Source organism: Acomys minous (genome assembly GCF_964271855.1).
Source record: "Acomys minous genome assembly, chromosome: 2".
Classification (NCBI taxonomy): domain Eukaryota; kingdom Metazoa; phylum Chordata; class Mammalia; order Rodentia; family Muridae; genus Acomys; species Acomys minous.
The window spans coordinates 140,548,643-140,571,706 of record NC_140484.1 but is presented as its reverse complement, the minus strand read 5'-3'; the positions used below and the strand labels follow the sequence as shown (position 1 = coordinate 140,571,706).

Below are 23,064 nucleotides of genomic sequence, written 5' to 3'. Positions count from 1 at the left end.
CGCTCATGTATGCGGTGCCCATGCCCCCTACCCCCTCGCTCCTGTATGTGATGCCCATGCCCCTACCCCCCTCGCTCCTGTATGCGGTGCCCATGCCCCCTACCCCCCTCGCTCCTGTATGCTGTGCCCATGCCCCTACCCCCCTCGCTCCTGTATGCGGTGCCCATGCCCCTACCCCCCTCGCTCCTGTATGCGATGCCCCCTACCCCCCTCGCTCCTGTATGCGGTGCCCATGCCCCCTACCCCCTCGCTCCTGTATGCGATGCCCCCTACCCCCCTCGCTCCTGTATGCGGTGCCCATGCCCCCTACCCCCCTCGCTCCTGTATGCTGTGCCCATGCCCCTACCCCCCTCGCTCCTGTATGCGGTGCCCATGCCCCTACCCCCCTCGCTCCTGTATGCGATGCCCCCTACCCCCCTCGCTCCTGTATGCGGTGCCCATGCCCCCTACCCCCTCGCTCCTGTATGCGATGCCCCCTACCCCCCTCGCTCCTGTATGCGGTGCCCATGCCCCCTACCCCCTCGCTCCTGTATGCGATGCCCCCTACCCCCCTCGCTCCTGTATGCGGTGCCCATGCCCCCTACCCCCCTCGCTCCTGTATGCGGTGCCCATGCCCCCTACCCCCTCGCTCCTGTATGCGATGCCCCCTACCCCCCTCGCTCCTGTATGCGGTGCCCATGCCCCCTACCCCCTCGCTCCTGTATGCGATGCCCCCTACCCCCCTCGCTCCTGTATGCGGTGCCCATGCCCCCTACCCCCTCGCTCCTGTATGCGATGCCCCCTACCCCCCTCGCTCCTGTATGCGGTGCCCATGCCCCCTACCCCCTCGCTCCTGTATGCGATGCCCCCTACCCCCCTCGCTCCTGTATGCGGTGCCCATGCCCCCTACCCCCTCGCTCCTGTATGCGATGCCCCCTACCCCCCTCGCTCCTGTATGCGGTGCCCATGCCCCCTACCCCCCTCGCTCCTGTATGCGGTGCCCATGCCCCCTACCCCCCTCGCTCCTGTATGCGGTGCCCATGCCCCCTACCCCCCTCGCTCCTGTATGCGGTGCCCATGCCCCCTACCCCCCTTGCTCCTGTATGCGATGCCCATGGCCCCTACCCCCCTCCTGTATGCAGTGCCCATGCCCCCTACCCCCCTCGCTCCTGTATGCGGTGCCCATGCCCCCTACCCCCCTCGCTCCTGTATGCGGTGCCCATGCCCCCTAACCCCCTCGCTCCTGTATGCAATGCCCATGCCCCCTACCCCCTCGCTCCTGTATGCGGTGCCCATGCCCCCTACCCCCCTCGCTCCTGTATGCGGTGCCCATGTCCCCTACCCCCCTCGCTCCTGTATGCGGTGCCCATGCCCCCTACCCCCCTCGCTCCTGTATGCAATGCCCATGCCCCCTACCCCCCTCGCTCCTGTATGCGGTGCCCATGCCCCCTACCCCCCTCGCTCCTGTATGCGATGCCCATGCCCCCTACCCCCCTCGCTCCTGTATGCGATGCCCATGGCCCCTACCCCCCTCCTGTATGCAGTGCCCATGCCCCCTACCCCCCTCGCTCCTGTATGCAATGCCCATGCCCCCTACCCCCCTCGCTCCTGTATGCGGTGCCCATGCCCCCTACCCCCCTCGCTCCTGTATGCGATGCCCATGGCCCCTACCCCCCTCCTGTATGCAGTGCCCATGCCCCCTACCCCCCTCGCTCCTGTATGCGGTGCCCATGCCCCTTACCCCCCTCGCTCCTGTATGCGATGCCCATGGCCCCTACCCCCCTCCTGTATGCAGTGCCCATGCCCCCTACCCCCCTCGCTCCTGTATGCGGTGCCCATGGCCCCTACCCCCCTCGCTCCTGTATGCGGTGCCCATGCCCCTTACCCCCCTCGCTCCTGTATGCGATGCCCATGGCCCCTACCCCCCTCGCTCCTGTATGCGGTGCCCATGGCCCCTACCCCCCTCGCTCCTGTATGCAGTGCCCATGCCCCCTACCCCCCTCGCTCCTGTATGCGGTGCCCATGGCCCCTACCCCCCTCGCTCCTGTATGCGGTGCCCATGCCCCCTACCCCCCTCGCTCCTGTATGCGATGCCCATGGCCCCTACCCCCCTCGCTCCTGTATGCGGTACCCATGCCCCCTACCCCCCTCGCTCCTGTATGCGATGCCCATGCCCCCTACCCCCCTCGCTCCTGTATGCGGTGCCCATGCCCCTTACCCCCCTCGCTCCTGTATGCGGTGCCCATGCCCCTTACCCCCCTCGCTCCTGTATGCGATGCCCATGGCCCCTACCCCCCTCGCTCCTGTATGCGGTGCCCATGGCCCCTACCCCCCTCGCTCCTGTATGCAATGCCCATGCCCCCTACCCCCCTCGCTCCTGTATGCGGTGCCCATGCCCCCTACCCCCCTCGCTCCTGTATGTGGTGCCCATGACCCCTACCCCCCTCGCTCCTGTATGTGGTGCCCATGACCGCTACCCCCCCCCCCCGTCTGACTCCACAGTTTTTTGCTACTTCATCACTGTTCCCTTTTGCAATCTGTGTGCTCACCAATGTTGTTGAATTGAAGGTGTTTCTTTTACAACTCACACCTTCTGTTTACTGAGTTTCTTCAACTAGGATGTCTGTTTTTTCTGTTGCTTTAATGGCTATCAGCTACCAGTCACAGAACACTCTTTTTAAACTAGTTTAAACAAAAGCCATTTATTTTCTCATGCTTCAGCAAATCCTGATACTGATTCCACAGCTGGTCACAGGCCCCGCAGACCTCTATAAGCCATTGGTCAATATTCATTCATCTCTCTCCCTCTCCCCCTATTCTCACTGGTGGAAGGAATGATTGGTTTAGATCAGACTAACCAGTATTAACTCCTAAGACATGTGAGTGAGTGGAGAATGCCAGAATAAAAGCAGGCACGCCAGCAGCTAAAGTGGAAACAATGCTTAGGCCGTCAGCAGCTGTCCTGTCACTCTTGCGTGTAAACGTGATGTCTCGACAGGCGCATCTCAGATGCCATCTCATCCGTAGTCTCCCTTCACAGGAACCCTCTTGCTCTTCTAAGTCCCAGTGGCTCTCGGTTCCTACTTCATGGATAGCCGTCAGCATTAAGAACAGAGTAGTCTTTTCTGCCCCTAGCTTCCCAGTGGCTCCGTGGACAGGAGCTATTCCATGCAACTGTGTGTCATGGCTGAAACACTGTGCTTTGCATCCAGCAGCTCAGCTCGTACTGGACAATCAAAAACCTGCTGAAGAAGTCCTCTCCTTTGCACGGCCAGGGCTGAGGCTTTCCTTGTGTTTGCTCCCGCTACCTAAATTATATTAACTCTCCATCCTTATTTCATTAAATACTCAGGTTCTAAGGAAGAGACCTTTAGAAACTGTCAAAATCCATCTGATTACAAGCGTATCAGGCATCTGATCCCTTGGTTTCTGGTGCTCCTTTCGGTAACAAAGTTAAGGTTTGGTATTATTATTAGTCAGGTTCTTGTTTTGCTCCAGTAGCTTTCACTGTGTTACTGTTAGTTTAGTTCACATTACTGTATTCTATTTTCTAAGTAGAAAAATAAAATGTAAAGACAAAGGCTTTAGTGCTTTCTCTTGCAATTTTTTTTTGTTGTTAACAGATCTATTCAAATAATTTTTTGTTTTCATTTCTTTGCAAAGGATCTTGAGAAGCCAATATTTGGATTAGAAAGAGTTAAGTCTAGTGTGTAAAAATGACTTGAGGCTTAAAGTGTTGTGTTTTTTCTCTTTATTTCTATTTCTTTTCTTTAAGTTTTAAAAAAAAAATGGAGTTAATGGTCTCACTGTGTAGCTCAGGCTGTCCAGAAACTCAGTGTTCTACCTCACTGCCCCAAGTACTGAGTGTACAAGGTGAACACTCACCATACCTGGCCTAAGAGCTTCGTATTTATGATTCTTAAAAAATTAGAAACATTTATGTCTTAACTTCTGAATTTATAGTAAGACCCCTCTTGTCTGTTTATACACTATTCTAATCATATTCAAATAAAATTTAGTTTATTTTTTAAAAGATCTTAAATTAATGTTTAGATGAGATGTTTTATGGATATGACATTAGAAAAGTTATTAGATTAATTAAAAATTACATACTGAGGGGGCTGGAGAGATGGCCCAGCAGTTGGGAGCACTTGTTGCTCTTGCAGAGAACCTGGGTTCAATTTCCAGCACCCACATGGTAGCTTACACCATCCTTAACATAATTCCTGGGAATCTGATGCCTCTTCTGGGTTCCTGAAGCACCAGGCACACATGTGATGCACATAAATACATGTAGGCAAAACACTGATACAAATAAAATAAACATAAAACCCCAGAATTTATGTACTGAGGTGACTATTAAGAAAACTTTATGAGAAGGCTGGGGAGACAGTGTAGTCAGCAAAACCCTTGTCATGCAAGCATGAAGACTTGAGTTCAGTTCCCAGAACCCACGCGTTAAAAAACAAACAAACAAACAAAAAAGCCAGGCATAGTGGTGAGCTCCCAGCACTAGAGAGGCAGAGACAGAGGACTCCTAGGCCCTGGCCTGCACTTAGCTGAGTTAATAAGTTCCAAACTAGCTCATGTCAAAACCAGGTGGCAGGTGTCCCGAGACAATGCCCAGGCTGACCTCTGCCCTCCACATATATAGTACACCTGTGTGCACATGGACAGGTCTTCGTGAAGTCTGTGTGTTACACTTCTTGTGCTTAAACTGAGGCCTTGCAATTGTCCTTTTTTTTTTTTCTTCTTTAATGCTCCAGACAGCCCATGTTGAGACTCTAGAGGCCCTAGCGATGTCTGCTGTCCTCCTCTCACTCTTCACAGTGGCCCTCGCTTCCCACCAGGAATATTCATTCCAATTCCGAGTGGTCTCCTGACTTCTCTCCTGGCATCCCTGTGTGTTCTCAGCACAACAGCCACTCCTCAGCACATTTGAAGTGCTACTTTTTTGGCTCAGAGTGTTCCACTGGCTTTTGTGTGCCTAGAATAAAGGTCAAAGTCATTGAGGTCAGCGAAGTTCTGTGTGCTCTATCACTGCCTTACCTTCCCGCCTTGTCTTTCATCACCTTTCCCTCTGTCTCACCCACTTCTGGCTCCTTTCTGGATTCCTTGTTCCTTTCAGCAGGTGCACATCTGCTGGACAACCTTTGTACTCCTTAGTGTTGCAGCCATAGTGCTTTACCCTCAGGTAGCCACGTGAGTCACTCTAGCACCTTCTAGTTCTTAAAAGCCCCCTTTCCTTTGCCCCCTGGCTCTCCCTCTCCCTGATCTGTCCCTACCACGTCAACTTGCGGCTAACACCCCAGGTCCTCACGGGACTCATTTCACTGCCTCTTCTGGTTTGTTTGTTTTGGGTTTTTGTTTTGTTTTTCCAGACAGGGTCTCTCCATGTAGCCTTGACTGTCCTGGACTCTCTTTGTAGACCAGGCTGGGCTCGAACTCACAGAGATCCACCTGCCTCTGCCTCCCGAGTGCTGGGATTACAGGTGTGCACCACTGCACCTGGCTCTCCTAGTTCTTAAGTGTTTCTTTTACCTTCCTTGCCCCTCAGCATCTTCTCTCCTTTCCTTATCTGATTTCCATCTACCTAGGCTGCACTTTATTTCTCTTCTCTATCATGAAGCTTTCATGTAGCAGGGGGTTCTGTGTTATACATACCATGTGTTTAGTCTCCAGAGCAATGCACATCAGGCCTATAACATCTGCATTGTAGGCACTCAATAAATACAAGAAATCTATGATTAGAACAGTTCTTTATGGCCCATTTCACTAATAGAGACCCTTATATGAATGAGCCTGTAATTGATTTCTTCTGCATTGTGCAGGTTCAAGAGAGTGCTGGACCACTTTCCTCAGCTCTGAAGGCTTATTCCAAAAGCTACTGCAAATTCACTGTCATGTTTTATTTGTTTTCTACTCTGTGTATAGTTTTTTTAATTATAAATTACCTTGTATGCTTGAATCTCCAAATAGATATTAGTTTCCTAAAATTTAAACAGGTTTTTTATTGTTAGATACGATTCTACATTTCCATAATAAGAAATCTGACCCATTCTTGAGTCTCAGTATATTTTTACTACTTTCTCAGATAGTAAAAAAATAATAAATTAGTTATAACTTACCATTTTTATTAAAACACCCTTGCACATCCATGCACACAAAAGGAAGAGGAAGAAGGTGAAGTAGTCATTATCTTTTCAGTTGTCACAGGATAGCATAAGTAAATCCTTTAATTAAAAATTATTAGCTTGTAGCTGCACATGATGGCACATGCTTGTAATCCCAGCACTCGGGGAGGCAGAGGCAGGTGGATCTCTGTGAGTTCGAGCCCAGCCTGGTCTACAAAGTGAGTCCAGGACAGCCATGGCTACACAGAGAAACCCTATCTCAAAAAAACAAAAAGAAAATTATTATTAGCTTGTAATGGTAGTATATGCCTGTGATGCCGGCACTTGGGAGACTGAGGCAGGATGATCTCTAGTTCTAGGCCAGCCTGGGTGACATAGCAAATTCCTGTCTCAAAAAAGAATTAAAACATCAAAGTGAAAAAAGTAAATTCAACAACAATCTCTAAAACTCATTTCTCAACTCTGGGAAGGTTACCTGACATTATCAACTCCAGACAGGACGGCGCCTGATCAGACTTACAAGGTTATTTTGAATGTCAGATGGGAAAATTTAGTGCATCGTCTGATGAACCGCACAGCTGAAGAAAACATGTATATTCTTTTACTCAAACTCTTATTTTCCTAGGTACATCACACTGTTTCCTGGGATATGTGACTGAATGTTGTGTGTCTGTCCCCCTTTGCCTTTGTGTTTCTAGATCAACAAAAGCACTGGCATTGTGGAAGCATCACGGATCATGAACTTATACCAGTTTATTCAGCTTTACAAAGACATCACAAGCCAAGCTGCTGGAGTGCTGGCTCAGAGCTCCACCTCTGAGGAGCCTGAGGAGACCCCGCCCTCTGCAGCATCTTGTCAGGCTAGTCTGTGGATGGGCAGGTATGTGGCACAGTTACAGAGATGACAGTCTCCTTGCGCTCTGTGACACCCTCAGCCTGTGCTACAGCCGGGTGAGCTTTATGTCATTCTGTCCTTCCGTTCACTTCTCAGTCCCAGACTAAGGCGGCTCCCGGCAGGAAGCGTTTGTCAGCTCACTCTCCAAGAATTCACTCTCTGCATGTAGACAGGAGACACTGGCACCTCCTCTTTAACAGGGTTATAGGCAGTCAAAGCTCTTTATAAAATTAGATCCAAGAATCTGGCAAAATCATTTCAGAAATTATCTAATTGGAAGTTTTTACATGTTGTCTCCAGGCCTTGGTGTCTACTCAGGAAAGAACAAGCAGTGGTACACTGACACTGCATTACTGGAGGGGGGGGGTGACGTCAGCTGGAGTTTGCCGCAATGGTGCTTGTTTACTCAGGCCTCCTGTGCTATAATGTTCTTTCTACACTTCCCCTCTCATGCTTTTGGTATGAAAAAGCTCCCATCTGTTGCTGCTTGATGTGACATAATTTAAATTGGTAAATGCATCCTGGGAAAAGGACTTCCGTGATTGCAGGCACACCTATCTTACTGGGTGATGAGATGGCAGAACCCATGTTGACTGTGTCCTTTTTAAAGTTACGATGTATCTGACAGGAGTTTCTCTTTTGTTGCTGCGTTCACAATTGCATTTCCGCTTCATTCTTAATCAACTCTCTCTATGTGCTGTGCAGTGTTGTAGTTGAATTGGATATTTCATTTCTACCTCCGTTCAGTAAACCTCCAAGTGGGCTGTTACTAGCCTGCCGTATGCGTTTCACAGAGCTGTAGGCAGTGTTTAGGCTTGTCTTTACTGAGCAAAGTCTGTACTTCAGAGGCCGAGTTCTGACCGTCTCCTCTTGTCTGTCTTTGGAGTGGTGATCTCTTGTTGAATGTTGTGAAAGCTGAGAGTGGCGTTGACTTGCTTCTGTGGCCACACTGCAGCGACTGAGAAGTTCCTGTTGCTGTCATCTTCAGGAAGGTGGTCAAAGTGCTGCTCTTACAGACTAGGAAAGCAGTGCCAGCTGTTAGGTTAGCCAGCACCCAGCTTCACGTGTTGTGAGCGTCTAGTGGTACCCTGGCACCCAGGTCATAGAAAAGGCCTTTGCAGGTGGAAGGGGGCCTGGGGCCTTCTGCAGCCCTGCTTCACGGTGGGCACATATTTTGGGTAATGGCTAATGTTTGCTGAGTACTTGCACTTCATTGACTCCTAACAGTAACTCCACAGGAATACAGTTGGTCAGATGAAGGAAGCAGGGACAGAGAATAAGTTGATAACAAAAACAAAAAGCTGGCGTGGTGGCGCACTCCTTTAATCCCAGCACTCGGGAGGCAGAAGCAGGCAGATCTTTGTGAGTTCAAGGCCAGCCTGGTCTGCAAAGGGAGTCCAGGACAGCCAAGGCTACTCAGAGAAACCCTGTATTAAAAACAAAGACAGAAGAATAAGTTGACATAGCCGATTGCAGCCCAGTGGTTTGGAAGTGGAGCTGGAGATTGGTGAGGCCTGAGGTGCTCTGATGCCACTGATCCTAGGCAGCTGCTCTGTCCGTCTCTGCACTATCAAGTCTAAGCCATATTTCACCAGGTGGAAATCAGCTGTGCTTACAAGTTACATTCCTGCTACCCCACAGCTTTGTGAGGCTTGCTACCTCAGAGAAGCCATCCTCTTCACACCCGGGGGCATTAATTATTGTGAAAGCTTTGCGTTTGCCTCCTATCTGCAGAGTAGTTCCCACCTGGCCCTTTGGAGGCAGGTAGCACAGCAAAGGCCCGCAGCCAATTTCCCAGTGTTCAACTTAACTCCTCTCTTGGATTAGTTTTCTTATCTTTTAAACGAGGTTGAGAGCAACGGCATACACCCAGAGCACTGCTGAGCTGTGAGTGCAGCGCCCAGCACATACCCTCTGTGGCTGAGTTCACCCCACTGACACCATCATAGTAAGTCAGTAGCACACTCATGAGTGCAGTGGCCGTGCCTCTGGAATTCCACTAAACAAGACTGATCTCTTCCGCCTTCAAATGTTTGAAAACTACTCATGTTCTCATTGAGCCTTGTTCTCCAGAGTAAGTGTTTCCAGCCTTTGTTCACGTGGCTCTCCCTAGCCTAGGGGCTGTCCTGAGTGATCTTCATCTGTCGGTGTGCCTTCCAGGTCTGCGACAGGCAATGGCACACGTCAGCTCCCAGGGCTCAGCTAGAGCAGTAGTCCTTCCTCCTCTTGCTCACAGTGCCCTCGCAAGGGAGCAGGCAGGGTGGGCAGCATCTGTGTCTCCCTTCTTCCCGGAATACAGTGCTGTCCCTTACAGCTTTCTGCTCCCAACTCTGAAATGTTCCTGTCAGAACACCCTGTCACTCTGTGTGGAGTCTGTTGTACTTTGTGCTGTTGACACCCTCAGGTGAAGATTTGAAGCCCATAAGCAGAAATGCTAAGTCAATAGAGCTGGCGTAGATCTGAAAAGGGTTCAGATGTCGGTATATGTGAGCTGGTGTGTATATGTGTATAAATGTTGATATGTGTATTTATATGTGACTGATGTGTATGTGTATACACAAATGTATGATGAGTACATATACCAGATCCCCATGCATAGAGGTTTTCACGCATTGCCATTTCAATTCAACAGGCACTCTTTTCCATGAGTGAAGCAAACATTAATCTGTTACCTCACCCTAATGGTATTAAACAGTAATGCTCCTGAAGCCAGGCCCTGTCTGTCTCTCAAGTGCACTGAATAAGGTTCTACATGGTTTCCCTCTCCCTAGACTGCTCCTTGCTGTCCACTCTTCAGAAGTCCTGTGTCAGTGGGGGCTCACACTCTGGTTTGCCTGCTAGAGAAAGTTCAGATTTAGTATTCCGACACTCAGGAATTAGCTCTCCTGTGCTATATAATCGGCCCTTTCTCTCAGTTTAAGCTGAGCATCATGCAACCTTGTGCACATTTCCAGACGTACGTACTTCACTTGGGCACATACTATATGCACTGCACGTTAACATTTGTTTATGTTATGTTCAGATCAACAAGTTCCAAGTGTTATTGCCAGGCCTTACATGCTGTGCTGGAAATACAGCAGGGGATGGAAATTATATCAGATACAGCTCCATCCCTTAAGAAGAGTGGCTACACTTTGAAACATTCAGTTTAAAACAACAGAAAAGCACAAAGAGTAAAACATTTAAAATCACGTTAGGATACATTGTATTTAGGAAACATATATATATATATAAGTTAGGAAACATTGTATTTAGGAAACATATATATATATAAGTTAGGAAACATTGTATTTAGGAAACATATATATATAAGTTAGGAAACGTGTATATATATATGTTAGGAAACATTGTATTTAGGAAACATATATATTAGTTAGGGAACTAAGCCATGAGATGACTAACAGTGGAGCAACTGTATGCAATGTTTAAATCACTTGAAGTGAAATTTCATTTCGAGAGCAGAAGGAGGTGGGCGTTTAAGCTGAGCTGCTGGAGCAAAGGGCGTGGCTGTTGCAGTTCATCCTGGAAGCTCCCTACGTTGCAGCTGGGCTCCAGCCCTTCCATGCTTCCTACACCATCTGATACCTCAGACTGTGCTGCCCCTTCTCCTTGATGCTGTCAGCGCCACAGTGAGATCCTGATGAGGAGGCAGTTTATTTTCCCTTATAGCAAACAAATTGTATACTGGTTGATTTCCTGTATGTAAATTCAATATGCCTAAAATGGACTGAGTTATTTCAGAAAGACCCAGGTATGCAGTTTTTGTTCCGATTTTGTTTTCTTTAGCCTGCACAGAGTTCTCTTTTATAGAGTTTTAAAGTTTCTTAAAGTTAAACTTAGTGTTTCTTCCCTCGTGTATTTGCTATCCCCAGAGGATGTTAATCTTGGCCTGATGGTCGCTTTGCACGTAAGCCATGCTGTGCTTTACACTGTGGCTGTTCACTGACGCTCTTTAAGGCAGTGAAACAAAGCAAGCCGGGCGTGCACAGAGACTGTCATTGTTGCAGCTTGGTTTCCACACTCAGGGTGAAGCAGCTGACTGATGAGGACGAGTGTTGCATCTGCATGGACGGGCGAGCTGACCTCATCCTGCCCTGTGCTCACAGCTTCTGTCACAAGTGTATTGATAAGTGGTAAGTTATCCACTGCCCTTGGGGATAGCACAGGTCAGCTGGGACTGTCAGTAAACAACTGGAAATACAAATACTTTAGTGCTACCCATGAGAGCTTTGCTCTTTAGTACTCTGAGTTTTATGGTAGGCTGCCCACGAGTTCAAGTGGTTTTTATACTTAATGCTTATAAAGTGTTGGGCTGCAACTCGGTTTTGACACATTTTCTTTAAGAATCTTGGTGCCTGATTTGAATCTAGAATCACTTTTCTTTTTTGCAGCCCCACCCCCCACCCCAAATACTGTATATGTGTGTGGAAGAACAAATCCTGAGCTGATCTATTGGATCTGGAGGGATGTTAGATCAACTAATTAATGTCACTTACTTACAAGATAATGCGGCATTTAGGAGACTGTGTAATGGCATGCAATAAGCTATGTGTATGTGAATATAAATGCTTTCCTGTATGTGCACACTCATGAAAGCTGTCACAACATGAGGGGCAGATCCATCCTGCCCAGAGTCAACTGTAGCCAGAATCTTAAGCAGCTGTTAATTGCTTCCATTGCTAAAAATCCTTTGGATTTGCTAGACTTTTTGAAGCAGCACCATCCAGAATGTTCTTTTTGTTGTCTAGCTTCTTACAGTCAGTATAATTATCTTGAGATTTAACAGTTGTAAGCAGAAATAAATGGCAGATAAAGGCTTCTATGTATGTTTGTGAACAGTATTATTTATGGACATGTATTTTGATTTTTTTCTTGGGTAGCTACCTGAAATGTCAGACCATATAGCAGTTGTTTCTCAAGAAATTGCCAGCTCGCTCCCAAAGCAGCCATACTTTTTTGTTTGTTTTTGTTTCTGTTTTTGGTTATTTTTGAGACAAAAACTTGTAATGTGTAGCCCAGGCAGATCTCAACTGGATCTTGTGGCAATCCTCCTGCCTCAGCCTCCCAAACCTGAGATTAAAGACGTGTACCACCACTCCTGACTCCTCCTTACCTTTTTTGGGCCCTCTCCAGTACCACATGGACTCCATTGTCTTCGCCTGTGCTGCCAGTATTGGAACCAGGCATGAGGTAGTGACTCTGTGGCTCTCATATTCCCAGCTGACTGCTGAGTTGCCATCTGTGTGTCTTAGGTGATGGTCTGTTTAAGTCTTTGCTAGTTTCATTATTCGCTTTACAATATGGCTTCCACATATTTCCTCTCCCTCTGTCTTGTCTTCTTTCTTTTGAGAATGTCTCTGAAGGAGTACAAGTTTTTTGTTTCAGTGAGGCTAAATTTCATTTTGTGACAGAGACCCTATCTGTGAAATCTTGTTTCAAAGGCACAGAAAGTACTCGTCTTTTGCAGGTTTGGGTTTTACATGTAAGGCTGTGCCACTTCTAATTTGCTGAGAGACCATCTTCACTAACGTTTGAACCTTTGTTGAGATCATTGTTGGAGTGTAAGTCAGTCCGGGACTCCTCCACCCTGGCCTGAGTCTGGCTCACTCCATGTCGTGCTGTCCAGGTTCCTCCTGCTTTTCAAGTCTCCTCTGTCCAAAGTCACCCATCGGGCCTGGCCCACATGGTCTAATAGGACGTTTAGAGCTCGTGTCTCGAGCTCCACAGCGAGCCTGCAGAGATCGTGATTGACACTGTATTGACTACACAGTTTGTTGGGGAGAGCTGGCTTCTTGGTGTCTGGTTAGGCCCTTGATTTCTGCAGGCAGTTCTACAGTGTTCAGTGTAGCAGATCTGACCTTGGGTATTTCACAATTTGTACTGTTCTAAATAGTTTTGTTTGTTGCTAGTGCATAAGAAGACAATAAATATTTTCATATTCATCTTGTATCCCGAAGTCTTATTAAATCCACTTATTTTTTTGGTCCCTTTCTTCTTCAGATTCTTTTGAATTACTTGATGATTGTGTAGAACATCTGAAAATTATTTTTCAAAGATAATTTTTCTGAGACAAAATCCTAGACCAAGAATGTCTTTTCCTCCAGGTGTCAGTGTTGGGTTCCACCTCACGTGTTCCTGGGAGCAGCTTTTTCCTTATTTTCCTCCTCTGTGGCAGATTGCTCTCTTGTCTCTTCTGGTTGTTGTATGATCTTTATTTTTTCACTGCTTTTAAGCAACATGAGTAGGAGGTGCCCTGTCATCATCCCCACCCCCAGGTTTCTTGGGCTTGAAGGTTGTAAGTTGATTGGAAAATTTTCAGCCATTGTTTTCGCTAATCTTTTTTGTCCCCTTCTGGTTTTTTACTCAGTACCAGATATTGTGAATTTTACTTTTCTAGGCAGTGAATATTTTTCAATATTGCAGATACCAAGCTTGGCTTTCGAATATGGCTTGCTTACTTATAAGGACTTTTGACCCTTTGGGGTCCTCCTCTTACAGTTTGTTAGCAGAACCAGAGCAGGGTTGGGTCTCCTGTTACTCACCCCCACTCTATCCTTCAGAGTGCTGTGCTCAGTGTCCCAGAGTCACCCCCCCCCCCATGGCCTCTCAGGGCTTCAGCCTCCTGCCATCTGCTCATGCGCTCACCCTCTGGTGGTTCAGCAAAGAGGCCTGCTGTCTGGTGGCACTTCTCCCTGCTGTGCAGTGTTTTGCCCCGTGAACTCTAGCCGTCTTGGCCTCAGCTCTTTCTTCAACAACCTGCCAGGTCCTCCGAGGGCCCCTACGTCTTTTTCTGAGTCCTAGAAACTCTGATAGGGCAGCTGGCTTACAGCAGCTGGCTCACTTTGCGTCTCATCTCTCTGAGAGTTGCATCCTTGTCTAATTTCCAGGGCTTTACATGAAGCTTCATCTAATGCCATTCTTCCGGACATTGTGTCCTGTGTGTTAGTTGTTTTAAGTGGAAAGATAAATCTAGTTCCTTTTGACCAGAAGCAGAAATTGACTGCTTTTAAATTGTGATGATTTAACTACAGAAAAACACACAGAAATATCTTGTTAACCTCTGGGGAACCCAAAATCAACTGAATAATATGCCAACTCTAAGTTTTACATCTAGTTTTTGGAATAAATTTCTCAGTTCTTATGCAAAAGCCAAAGCACAGGCGATTAACTGTAGGGCTGTGGCCCTAGTTTTCACTGGGAGAAGAGAAAAACATTGTCTTTTCCTTTCGTAATGTATTTCTAAGTCAAATGTGGTACTTTTAGTTTCCAAAGTAGTATTTGAAGACAGAAATCTTTTTGAAAAAAATAATCTTAAGTAATTTTACGTATTCTGAGTCAGAAAAGTAACCTACATTTAACAGTCATCTCTTATTTTAAAACTCAGTTACTCCATTGCTATACAATTTCCTTAAATTTTCTTGCTTTTGAACCAAAAGACCTTTTTTAAAATCAGACCTCTAATTGTAATTAACTTGTCAAATTCTTTTATATTGCTGTGAGTGGTGGTGTATACCTTTAACCCAGCACCGGAGGAGGCAGAGGCAGACAGAGCTCTGTGAGTTCAAAACCAGCCTGGTCTATATAGCAAGTTCTATGCCAGTCAGAGCTACATAGAGACCCTATCTTTTTAAAAAATGGCCTTGATTACTCAGAATAATAATTAGTAATGCCCTTTGCTGCTAAGTGTGTCTACCACTGGCCAAACACGAGTCCCAAGGCTCAGTGGCCTCCACTGAAATGAAAATAAATATTTAAACTTTGCACACTTTACATTTGGACCAACGCTCCTTCTGGTAAGAGGGAACTTCCGCTTAGGACATAAAGGGATTTTTTATTATAAAGGAAAACTTATTTGGGTGTAGAAATAAGGAGGATACTGGCTGCTGGAAGCAAGCAAGATGGAGAACTAGGCGTCTCTCTGCTGGAGCCGAGGTGCGTTGCAGCACAGCCAAACAACACATGTTTGCAACACAGGGGAAACTTCAGTCAGTACACTCAACACTACAGGCCCTGCACTGAGCAGGCTGACAGCAGGAGAACGGCAAGTCCTAGGCAAGCCTAGGTGGCTACTCAGGGAAAAAACAAAAGACTAAAGCTGCAAATGCCGGTACATAGTGGTTTATAAGATATGCAGATAGTACAGGGTCTGTGAGACACGTACATACCTGCTCTTTTCTGACAAGGTTGACATTTTTAATCCATCCGTAGTAAGATATGTAGGCAACTGGTTGACCCTGGGAAAGAAAATTAAATGTTAGAATGAAGAGAAAGATGAATTCTTAACTATATACTTTTATTTTGTTTGCATTTTTAAAGCCATGTACTTTTCAAACAAACTTGGGTTTTTTTTTTAGGAAAACAAACAAACAAACTTGTTTTGCTTGGACTTCCCTGACAGGAGTGATCGACACAGGAACTGCCCCATTTGTCGCCTGCAGATGACTGGAGCAAATGAGTCGTGGGTGGTGTCAGATGCACCCACTGAAGATGACATGGCTAACTATATTCTTAACATGGCTGATGAGGCAGGCCAGCCCCTCGTGCCGTGACTAGGAGAAGACGTTCTCTTGTTATTGTGACCTACAAATACTTGTTGGTCTTGGAGGAGTGGAGGGACATTGTGGCACACACAGGAAGATCAATTTTCCCACCCTCTTATTTTTGCTATTCTGATAATATGGCCCACTCTTAAATAAACTCCCATGTCTTCCATGTGTGGTGGGCTAAAGTTTGCTACTGTTTAGCCATATTTCCCACAGTCCCCCAGTCCTATGTTGCTCTTGAGCCCTTTGCTACAGATAGCAGCAATACTTGACACTGCTGCTTCTCAGGGAGGAAGGCAGTGTTCTGGCATATTTTTAGGTAGGGTTAAGATTCAGGGTGTTGAAAGTTGTACCCATCTTGAGATAAATGACTGAAACTCAGCTGAAACCTGACGCAAGTGTGCTCTGCCCCCTTGTGGGTCATTCTGGGTCTTTCAACACTATGGCCCAGTTGCTTCCTGGTTTTGTATATTAATGGAGTGGGTTCTGGAACTACTCTTTATGCTGCCACGCTGTGAGGTGGGGACTTGGACTTTACTGGAAGGATCTTCATGGCTTTTTTAGAAATGTATCTTCGGACCTGGGTAGGTGTCTGGTGGGTTTTTCATACTGCCTGTGTAGCTTCTGTTTTCAAAAGGAAATTTTTCTTTATGGCAACACACATTTTATATTTCCAGGTTAAATTGAGTCATCCTGAGCTAGAGTGCATTTATTTTAGGTAAAGGCACCTTTCTGAGGCTTCAGTTTCCTCAAATATCTCAGATTAAAAGAAGAAGAAGATTGGATAAAGTCCTTCACTGTGCATTTGTAAAACCCGAAACTCCAGACCTCAGTTGGCTTTCTTGTCATTTCTCTGCACTCTTCAGGAGTCTGGAGAGAAGGCAGCCTCAGCAACCTCTGCAGTGCTGTGTGGTAAGAGTGTTAATGCTAACGGTTCAGCCTGTGGTAAAGCTAGTGCATGAGGTCAAGTCCCTTACAGAAAGTTTAGCATTCCATAGAAATCTTCTCACTGGCTATTGGCAACTGGGAAGTTGCCAACGTTCCTGTTTTCCTACGTGCAGAGGCACACAATTGAAGTTGCTGCTGATTTTTTTATTAAGATTTTAATGAGCATGCAAATAAAATCCCTTTCAAAGAAAAAGATCTGACTTGATTCTGCCCCCAAATACTGAAGGCTTAAGTCGTCTACTGACTGTCACAACAGGACGGTGAAGCACCAGATGCCTAGGTTGTCCTGTGGGTGTGTGGGTGAGTACAGTGCTGTCCTCTGTCATACCTTAGCTGTGCACTTGATCACGACCTTGAGAAAGTCTTACTCTGTTGTAGGTTCCTACTGAGAAGCGGAGATTGTATTGTGAATTTCAAATATTAGCGATGAAATCTTTCAAATGAATTTTGAGAGTCCATATGCACTGACTGCACACATGCTACCCCATTATATAGAAGTTACATTTTATTAATAGAGGTTTCATTACATAAACTTAATACAGTGTGATCACTATTAGGTCAGTATAAGAAAATGTCTTAATGCATTGGTGATACAGTTTCATTAGGTTTGTGTGATGAAAAGCTTTTGTTTGTAAAAATAATAATAATTCGGGGCTAAGGGTATATAGCTTGGTTGGTAGATTGAAACCCTGAGTTCCATCCCAGCACTTGAGAGGAGACAGCAGGAAGACCAGAAGTTCCAGGCCAGCCTCAGCTACACAGTGAGCTCAAGGCTAGCCTGGGCTACATTGAAACTCTGTGTTGTTTTGTTTGTTTGTGTGTGTGTGTGTGTTTTAGTGGGGATGGTGAGGCTGGAGAAAAGGCTCAGTGGCCAAGGCACTTGGTATTTATGCAGAAGATCAGAGTTCCATCCCCAGCACCCACACTGGTAGCTCACAGCCACCAGCAATTACAGCCCTAGGGGATCCAGCGCCATCTTCTGACCTCTAAGAGCAGGAACACACATGGCACACACACTAGCAAAAATATATCTTTAAAATGTTTTAAAATTCATATTTGCAGATGATTCAACCTCCTCTGTTGATTCTCAAGTGCTCCATGGACCATATTTTTAAACCTTGGGACAAGTTTGAGATGTTTCCCAGCCCTGAATTTGTAAATTGTCCTTTTGAGTTAGACTTGCTGAGTTTAATTCAAGTTGCCTAATTTTTAAATGTTTCTGAAATGAATAACATAGCTTTATGGGCTAAGGATGTTTCCAGCAAAGTCAGTGTTTCTATTCCACAGAATCCGCCACTTCTGAAAGAATTAAACAATGAGTCCAGTGACTTGATTTGCTCCCAGCCCTTCTGTTAAAGTGTGAGCTCTGTGATCCTGGCTGATCTCCTGTGAAATGCCAGTGTCTCCACTCCTCACCAAGCCAGTGAGCAGGGGTGGTTGTTCTTCCATTGCACTGGGCGGTGGTTCTTCAGGTGTGAATGGTTAGCACAGTCTGCTGTAGTATCTAATCATAGTTGTAAATGTGTCTCATTAGTAAGATGTACACTTTTTCTATTCTGTACAGCTTTGTCTTTTTTAAAATAAGTACATAAATGTATTTACTGTGGTGAGAAAGTGTGTGCCTTCAGAGATGTATGAGCTGCCTTCTGCTCTGGGGTTAGTGCTCTGCTCCTCAGTGACGGGCTGACTCGTATGCTGCAGACACTGAGTTTCAGAAAAAGAATTTGCCTGTGTGCTGACGTAAAGGCTGAGAACAACAGAGCCTGTTTTGCTCTTAGGAGGAACTGATGCAATGTGCAATAAGTAAACTTTGCAGTTGAATGTTAGCTAACTAAAAAGACTTTTGCTTATGTAACTTCACATTCTTATATACTAAATATTTATATTTATTAGGACTGTTTTATATTGTGCTCTGGAGATCATGGTGTTTGTGTTCTGTTTTGAGTGATTTTCTTGTATTAATATATATCTGGGTAATAAGGCTGCTTGGAAACCTTTTGGTTCCCTGATTTTTAACACTGGGGAGTTGATTTCATTAAAAGATAGTCTGAATAATTTGCATTCATAGGTGTTGGGAGTTTCTTTGCTTTGGGGGGTACTTCTCAACTGAACTTACTTTGTCCCCTCACCGCCCACACCCACATTGATGAGGGGCCACACAGTGGCAGTTTAAACAGCTGCTGTGACTCTGATTGGCTTTTCTGCCCTGCCACCCATTAGACAGAGTAAAGGAATCGTCACCTTGCTCTGGCAGTTCTGTAAAAGGACACCATTAGAGAAGTGCCTTCGAGTCTTAGTGCCCAAGAGGGGAAGTTGAGGCAGGTGGCAGCCGAGAGTCTGTCAGCCATACCATACTGAAAGACACTGCTATCAAAAGCACAAAAATTCCTCAAATACACTTTGCTAAATAGGACACTCTATAATCTTAGCTCTTGTCTTCTGTTTTACGGGATGTCCCTATGAATGAGGACACAGGAGCCCTCTTGTCTGTGGTGTACCCCTTTTCCTGGAATTAGAGTTATTCGGACAGTCCCAGCACAGGCACAACATATTAGCTGCGTCACAACCAACTCCCCTTCAGAAAAGAGGAGTAGTATTTCATGAGCGCACCCCTGAGCAAGCAGTAGCTACGGAGAGCCAGACAGGCATGCTCTCAAACCTGCTTTCACTCAAGACAAAAGTTGGATTCATCAAGCGGAAAGACGGTGCTGATTTTCAACGGTACAATTCAAGTAGGAGAAAAGACAACCACCCTTGGGAGTCAGCACTGCCTGAGAAACCGGCCGCTTAGAAACCTGGGCCACATATAGCTGCCTTTGCTTCCAACTGTAAAACAGGCAGAAGGAGGGGTCTGCTCCCCTCCCCCCACAGGAGGGCCAGTGAGACACTAGTGTGTAATAAAACGGAAAGTGTGTGAGAAGCTTGTGGAACAAGTAAGTCCCCACACATGCTGGTGAGCAGACTAAGACAGCATCCAAAGGAAGGAACTCAAGACGTGGCTGTGCTGATGCTCCGAGGGCAGAAGCCAGGCACAGGTGCTAGACACTGCCACGGGGTCTCCTGGGCTTTGGTCGCAGAGTCTGGATTTTCCTTGTGAATGCCTTCCACTTCTCACAACTTTTCACATGCCCCATCTTTAAAAAATAGACATTTGTTCTGTTGAATCACAGTCCTAACAGACTTTATTTGTAGGGTTTCTTTTTATAAAAAAAAGTATTTGATACAATGAAAAACTGTACAATACTTGCTATGCTTGGGCAAATGTATACAAACGGAGGCTTTTCAAAAATAATCCCTCACAACGGCAGGTTTTTGCTCAATTTCATAATCAACCATGTAAGACAGTATGTATATTTGCCTAGTAAACGATGACATGGTTCCATACGCTATGCTGACCACCGGAAAGATGACAGAGTCACAGAATGGGATAATCTAGAACTAAGTGAGCATCTTCAAGGTACATTTAGGCTCAACCTAACTGTGATTCAGAAAGCCTTCCTGCCTTGTGAATAGATAGGAAGATCTTTGCACATTGTTAAGTATTCTGCACATACAGATGTCAAAAGAGAAAGTCATTATTTCATATGTATTTATTGAGCACCTACTGTGTTCTAGGCACTAGTAACAAAGATGAGTAATTTGATAAAGCTAACTCCACATTAATCGTAAAAACTTTCTACATGGTCTCTGGGACCGTGATGATAGCTTCTGAAGAAATCTGTGCTTTAAAATAAAATGCACTGCATTAAAGTGATTTTGTTGAAAAAAAAAAATCTAAAATCTGTGAAGCCTAAAGGAATCGTGGGGGAAAGACTAGATCAGGAACCTGGTTCTAGTCTGTCCTTAAACACATTGCACTGCCCACAGGAGTCCCTGCTCTGACTCCTAGGGCAAGGTGGTAACAACTAACTCATAGGATATTAGAGCCAACAGGAACAGAGGGCCTGTGCTTTTCAAAGGCCTCCACTAAAGGAAACCATGACAACAGCCCCAGAGCCTCGTCCTGCATCTTCCCAGCCCTGGACTGGTGCATGAGACTGATTCACAGACTATCTGGGAAGACTTATTGAGTCCTGGGTGAGGAAAATAACACAACAGCAGGGATGGCCCTAACTAGAAAGAGAGGAAGATGCTAACCAGGGTAAGAAATTCATTTTTTAAAATCACACATTGTCAAAGGGGAGCCTCATGTTTTCTCTCAAAGTAGTCTCTTTATGAAAGGGAGCTTGAAGGGGGTTTAAGGCAGGCAGCCAGCCAGGTACCAAAAATGAGAACTGCCCCACAGGGCCTGCTGAGAAGACTGTGGCGCACACCACACAGGCCTTTGTAGCTCTTACATTCAGCCTTGCAATGTCCCAGGCCCAACCATATAAGCACTGGCAATTACAAGAGACATGGAAAATCAGGAACAAGTGTACACAAGTGCCAGCTCCAAGACCCCTTATGGGAGGTAGCCAGCCTCTGGCTCAGAAATGCTAACGAAGTGGGTGTGTCCTTAAAGTGCAGTCAAAATCAGGAGTTTGAGATTTCTTCAGAGGCATCCTCATCAAGATGAAAACCTAGTTTGCGAGCTTGGCCACCATTAGCCCCAGAAGACCTGAAGTTAAACCAAAAAGTGAAAGTATGTGGACCGCTGGACCTATTTGGTCAGGGCTGTGATCTCCTCTGACTTCATGGCATCGGAGAGAAAGCTGAGCTCATTGCACAGGGTTTCGTAGCGGAATGCCATCCGGATCTGCGCGACATTTGTCTTTCGGATATCATTGCCCTCTGGTCCTTCTTTGTAATAATTCTGTCCCAAAAACTTCTGCTTTTCCTGTGGGTCAAGAGAAAGACATGTGAGACCAGATTCATTGCTATGCCTGCGCAGGCAGCTTTGACATGAGCACAGCACACAGACTCACGTCCCTAAAGCAGATCCTCAACATCTTCCTCCCACGGGACTCCAAATCTCCCTGGACCTCCATGCTGTGCCCTGGCCACTTGGTCATTCCCTTCATTGTTGTGAGAGAAGGAAGGAGAACTGCAAACCGCATGGGTCTACATTGGGTGAGGAGCTGACGTCATGTGTTCCCGGAGAGGCTGCATCCCAGAACAACTCACACAGCACTTGGGCCTTTAACTGTCATCTTCCCCAAGACCATGCAAGGCTGCCTCTTCCTGTTCAAATGGCATCCCCTGGGCAGATGTCAGGCTTTCAGTGCCGATTCTTAAAGGAGCCATACAGAAGTGCTGAGTCTCCTGTGCACTGCCTGCTCTGAGCCAGCACTAGTGTAGGGCCCGGGGACGTAGCGTGGAGTGAGACTCTGCACTGAACTTCATCCAAAAGGGAAACTGAAAAGCACACAATGAAACGCATGGCACTGCATGCTATGGGGGAAAAATAAGGAGAAAGAGGAGAGCAGCCAGAGAAGACGCAGAGAGGTCAGGTCTGACATAGACAAGTGGCAGCCAAGGTTTCTCCTGGAGTCTGAGGGTCAGTGCTCGTGAGCTGGCTGGTCCAGCTTGTCACCCATACCAGTGCCTGGAAGAGAACCCCGTCCGTGCACAGTATTCTGTGTGCTCACTTACTGAAGCGGGGGGAGGGACAGACAACCCATCACACACACCTGATGCGAGAGGCCGCTCTGCAGAACGCTGTTCCTGGCGATCTCACACAGGTCGCACGTGCTCAGCTTCCACACTTGCGCTGCGATGGCATACTCCTCCATGAGTGCCTCCTGGTCCCCGGCCCAGAGCACACAGTTAGACGAGACAACACTTCAGCCTTTACAACGCTTACAACACACATTCTGTCCCCCGCCTTTCCTCTGTTCGCTCACACCTTCAACTCCCAGCTCCTGAAATCTGTTTGAGTACAACTGTAGGTCAACAAATGGAGATAACTCAGACGCACTTGTGGCTCTGTTTGCTCACCAGCACCGAGCACCTAGAATGTCAGGAAGCCCGGGTCCTGCTCCCTTGTGACAGTCCTTATTAAAAGGGGGGCTCCTGAGATAAACGTAGGAGCAAACAAAACCGGGATATGTGGGCGCCCCAAGGCAGCAGCCTCTGATACTGACCCACAAAATGATGGAGGTTTTGACAGAAAAACAGAGTAAACTAATATTAAGAACAAGAAGGATTCATGTCAGGAGATGGTGCAATCAGTCCCTAAGGGCTGGGTTTAGCCAAGGCCCTGCTTTGTCTTCTGGCTGGGAACTGTTGGCCGCCCATCACCAGCCCTTCCTTTACCTCCCCACCGCCTCCAGTTGAGGATTTTAAGAGTGTGGTGCAAAGACCTCGGAGACCCAGAACCCTCTCGCCAACTCTGTTTGCCAACTATGTAGCTGTTGTGAGACGGGGGTTGCTTTCGCATGCTGTTGAGCAAATTGAATGCAGAGGCGGAGCTGGGAACCCAGCTGTCTCCTATTAAAAGAGACACTAAAGCCAACTGCAGAACAGTGCCACTCCTCTTGGGGTTTTTGTTTTGGGAAATAGCTATTTTCATAACATTTTTTGCTATTTATACAATATACTAAATGTTTCTGTTACTATTTTGGGGTGGGTGGAGGTGTGTGTGTGT

The 23,064-nt window shown here is 46.6% G+C and overlaps 2 protein-coding genes across 14 annotated transcripts in view; one reads left to right on the top strand and one right to left on the bottom strand.

The window, feature by feature from the left end:
* The window catches only part of RNF141 (ring finger protein 141), a 34,823-nt gene extending 16,263 nt beyond the window's left edge, over positions 1-18,560 (top strand). For 2 of the 3 annotated variants that reach the window (XM_084768428.1, XM_084768429.1), the window contains exons 4-6: positions 6,812-6,993; positions 11,034-11,141; positions 15,407-18,560. In XM_084768428.1, coding sequence (XP_084624554.1) covers positions 6,812-6,993; positions 11,034-11,141; positions 15,407-15,557 — 441 coding nt within the window. In that variant the 3' untranslated portion in view covers positions 15,558-18,560. Of the gene's footprint in view, positions 1-6,811; positions 6,994-11,033; positions 11,142-15,362 lie in introns of all 3 variants that reach the window. The other variant, XM_084768430.1, reaches the window with a different exon arrangement.
* Positions 18,561-19,663: 1,103 nt separating this feature from the next.
* Positions 19,664-23,064, bottom strand: part of AMPD3 (adenosine monophosphate deaminase 3) — a 46,160-nt gene continuing 42,759 nt past the window's right edge. For all 11 annotated transcript variants that reach the window (XM_084768336.1, XM_084768327.1, XM_084768334.1 and 8 more), the window contains 2 exons: positions 22,109-22,219; positions 19,664-21,315 (listed from right to left, as the gene is read on the bottom strand). In XM_084768336.1, coding sequence (XP_084624462.1) covers positions 21,139-21,315; positions 22,109-22,219 — 288 coding nt within the window. In that variant the 3' untranslated portion in view covers positions 19,664-21,138. The remainder of the gene's footprint in view (positions 21,316-22,108; positions 22,220-23,064) is intronic.